General features: G+C 45.2%; 1 protein-coding gene across 1 annotated transcript in view; it reads right to left on the bottom strand.

Moving 5' to 3' along the window:
- Nucleotides 1-2,961, bottom strand: part of HEATR1 (HEAT repeat containing 1) — a 59,620-nt gene that overhangs the window by 5,804 nt on the left and 50,855 nt on the right. Inside the window, 4 exon segments of the mRNA XM_023509021.1 lie at nt 7-62; nt 232-390; nt 1,507-1,657; nt 2,263-2,686. Of these exon segments, the coding sequence (XP_023364789.1) occupies nt 7-62; nt 232-390; nt 1,507-1,657; nt 2,263-2,686 (790 nt within the window).

The raw sequence follows: 2,961 nt of genomic DNA, 5'->3' as shown, positions 1-2,961 counted from the left end.
TAGTACCCATGCGATTCTACCAATACCAAAGTAAAGAGACCCATGATAGTACCCATGCGATTCTACCAATACCAAAGTAAAGAGACCCATGATAGCACTCCTATGGCATTACTGAACTTTAGTAACTCAGTAAGGCTTTCAAAGGAATTAAATAATAGTGTTGTTCAAGGGAAATTTCAAAATCTCAGCATGTCTCCCTCCTCCAAAGTCTAATGCCCAATATGATCTAACCTTCCAGTTCTTCTTAATCTGCTTGTAAGTTTTGTTGATGGCAGGCAGTAAGACTCGGGGCGCAAGCGTGGTAGCCAGTGTCTTTTTGAGAGATGTGAGACGCATATTAGGCTGTGAGGTGGGACCCATCTCACTCGTGATTTTCTCCAAATGAATCGCCTATTGGAATATAAAAAACAGTGGCCAAGGTCATTATGAATCCTCACTGATGAGGACACAGAAAGGCTTGGTGATGACAGGAAGTCAACTTAAAGGCTAGTCAACTTAAAGGCTTAAATGCTCAGCACATTTTAGCTACATAGATTCCTTGTAAAGCCAGCTCTAACCGTCTCTAGGTAAAACTGGGTTGATGCCTCCTTCCCGGGTGGTAGTTACGAGCAAAGGTAAGTGACGCAGAAGCACACTGAGCCCCCCCCTCCCCGCCCCCGACTGATGATGTTCTTAGAGGACAGGAGTCCAGGGACTACAAGAGTCAAGCTCTCCCTTGATTAAAAATCTAGATGCTGGGGTGGTAGCTCACACCTGTAATCCTGGCACTCTGGGAGGCTGAGGTGGGTGCATTGCTTGAGTTCACAAGTTCGAGACCAGCCTGAGCAAGATCCTGTCGCTACTAAAAATAGAAAAGCCCGAGGCAAAAGGATCACTTGAGCTAAGAATTGGAGATTGCTGTGAGCTACAATGTCACAGCACTGTACCCAGCAATAGCTTGAGACTCTTGTCTCAAAAAAAAAAAATCTAGAACGCTCCTCAGAGCACAAGCCCCTTTCTATGAAGGCTACTCATAAGCGCTGGCTGTAGAATATGGGAACTGGTTAAATGAGTCGCCCTGTGGTAATTTAAGCTGCTAACCTCATAAATGGCAAATAATCAACACCACAGTGATAACCAAGGGAGGGAGGGGTCGACACTCTTTTCCTTCAGAAATGCCACTTGCCCTAGGGTACTGACCAGAAATAGGAATTCTGCTTTGCAAGATGAGTAGGATTAAGAAACCTTTCAGAAAAGAAAGGAACAGGGCACGCCAGTTTCCACAAGAAGTACCTAAATACATTCTGCACAGTTAAAAAGGAGAAACAAGAGCCTTACTAAAAAGTGACCCCGTGTTAATTCCATGATTAAGCAGAAGGAACAATGGCAGGGAAAAAGCTCACATTTTATACAAACAAATATATCTTTTCTGTCAAACAGAAACTGATACAGAACAAATGAAATCACCTGAATTTTAATTTCGCTTTCCCCCTCCACTCTAGCTTGCCTGGGGCCAGCAGGGCTCACCTGGGACAGAACCCCTTCGAGGTAGGGGCTGATAAAGTGCGGGAGAGTCTCGACAACCTTCTGCAGGGCGGCCAGGGCGCTGAGCAGGTAGACCTCGCTGGAGACCAGATCGCTGGTGTGCTTCATTGTTGTCAGCAACGATGGCATGAGGCTGAGAAAAAAGAGCAAGAGTTTTACAGAAAATTTAAGAAGAAACGGAGAATGAAGAGTGGAGTAGAGGTTATTATGAAGAAAATCTACACTACGCCAGTTAACATCACGGTATAGCTCATAGCTTAAAAAATGTCACCTTTATGTAACCAAGCACAAGCAATATCCTGCTGTTAGCAGTATTGACGCAACAGTAATTTTAAAAACCACAGTGTTTTGAATTGCTGGACACTTGCTGTGTGGCAGGCACTGTGTCCGACACCCTGCCAGCACTGCCCTACAGCAATCCCGTGAGGTTGGTGTCCTGGGCTACTCGGCCTGTCTCTGCCAGACCCAAAGACACAGCCAGGAAAGCACCCCCCTCCCCAGGGTGCAGCAGGCAGCAGCATCAGCCTCCGGCAAGGAGCTTTAATTACCACTAGTCAAAGGGAAGGAAGAACTGGGGGGGCAATCTGCACCACAAAGCAGTTTTCAGTTCGAAGAGAACAATACCTTACAAATCTAATTTTACGTAGCTTCTACTTAAAGCCAAAAACCAGATCCCCCTCTCTAATGTTACTATGTTTTAATCCATATGGTTAGTACTGCCAGTGCCCTGCAGCGTACCTGGGAAGCTGAGGGATGGCCAGCGCTTCCAGGGTGGAGGCCACCTCCGCTATGCAAAGCAGGGCACTTCCCAAGACATTCTTCTCCTCCTTCCCTTCTGGAGCAATGAGTTTCACTGCAGTATCCAACACTGGGACAAAAGGCTCTGGATTGTGGGCACCGAAATTCTTGCATAGAAGCTTCAGAGTATATAAAGCCGTCTGTCTGTTGATTGCTTGTTCCTCTTCCCCCTCCTTTTTCTTACGCTGGACAATGGCCAAAAGGTCTGGGACCAGTTTTAGGAATCGGTGAACCTGAAGAGGACAGGCAAAATCCCCAGATAATGAAAGCTGCAAAAACTGCTGACCCATTTTCCATTGTCACGGCCTCAGGCTGTCTAAATGAAAATCAGACACACGATTAAACGCAGAAATGGTTTCTCCATCTGCTTTATTTACCACTAAGCAAATGCATACGCTTTTGGCCAATTTCTGATTTATATGAAGCAACTACTGGTCTAGAGTACAAGAGGATTAGAATTACGCTAAAGCTGAGGCAACACACAGCCTGTATTAAGTAAAAATTCTCTCCGGCTGAGATGCCATTCTAGGAACTCTCACAACACATGTACTCCCACAAGAATTAACATCACAGTTTTAAACACGTGCATGTCTGGGTATTATACTCAGGTAATAATAATATACTTTTTTTTTTTTTTTT

This window comes from Otolemur garnettii, unplaced genomic scaffold, assembly GCF_000181295.1.
Source record: "Otolemur garnettii isolate 467f Iridium unplaced genomic scaffold, OtoGar3 scaffold00312, whole genome shotgun sequence".
Lineage (NCBI taxonomy): Eukaryota > Metazoa > Chordata > Mammalia > Primates > Galagidae > Otolemur > Otolemur garnettii.
Note: the sequence above shows the minus strand (reverse complement) of the source record. Positions and strands in the feature narration are given on the sequence as shown.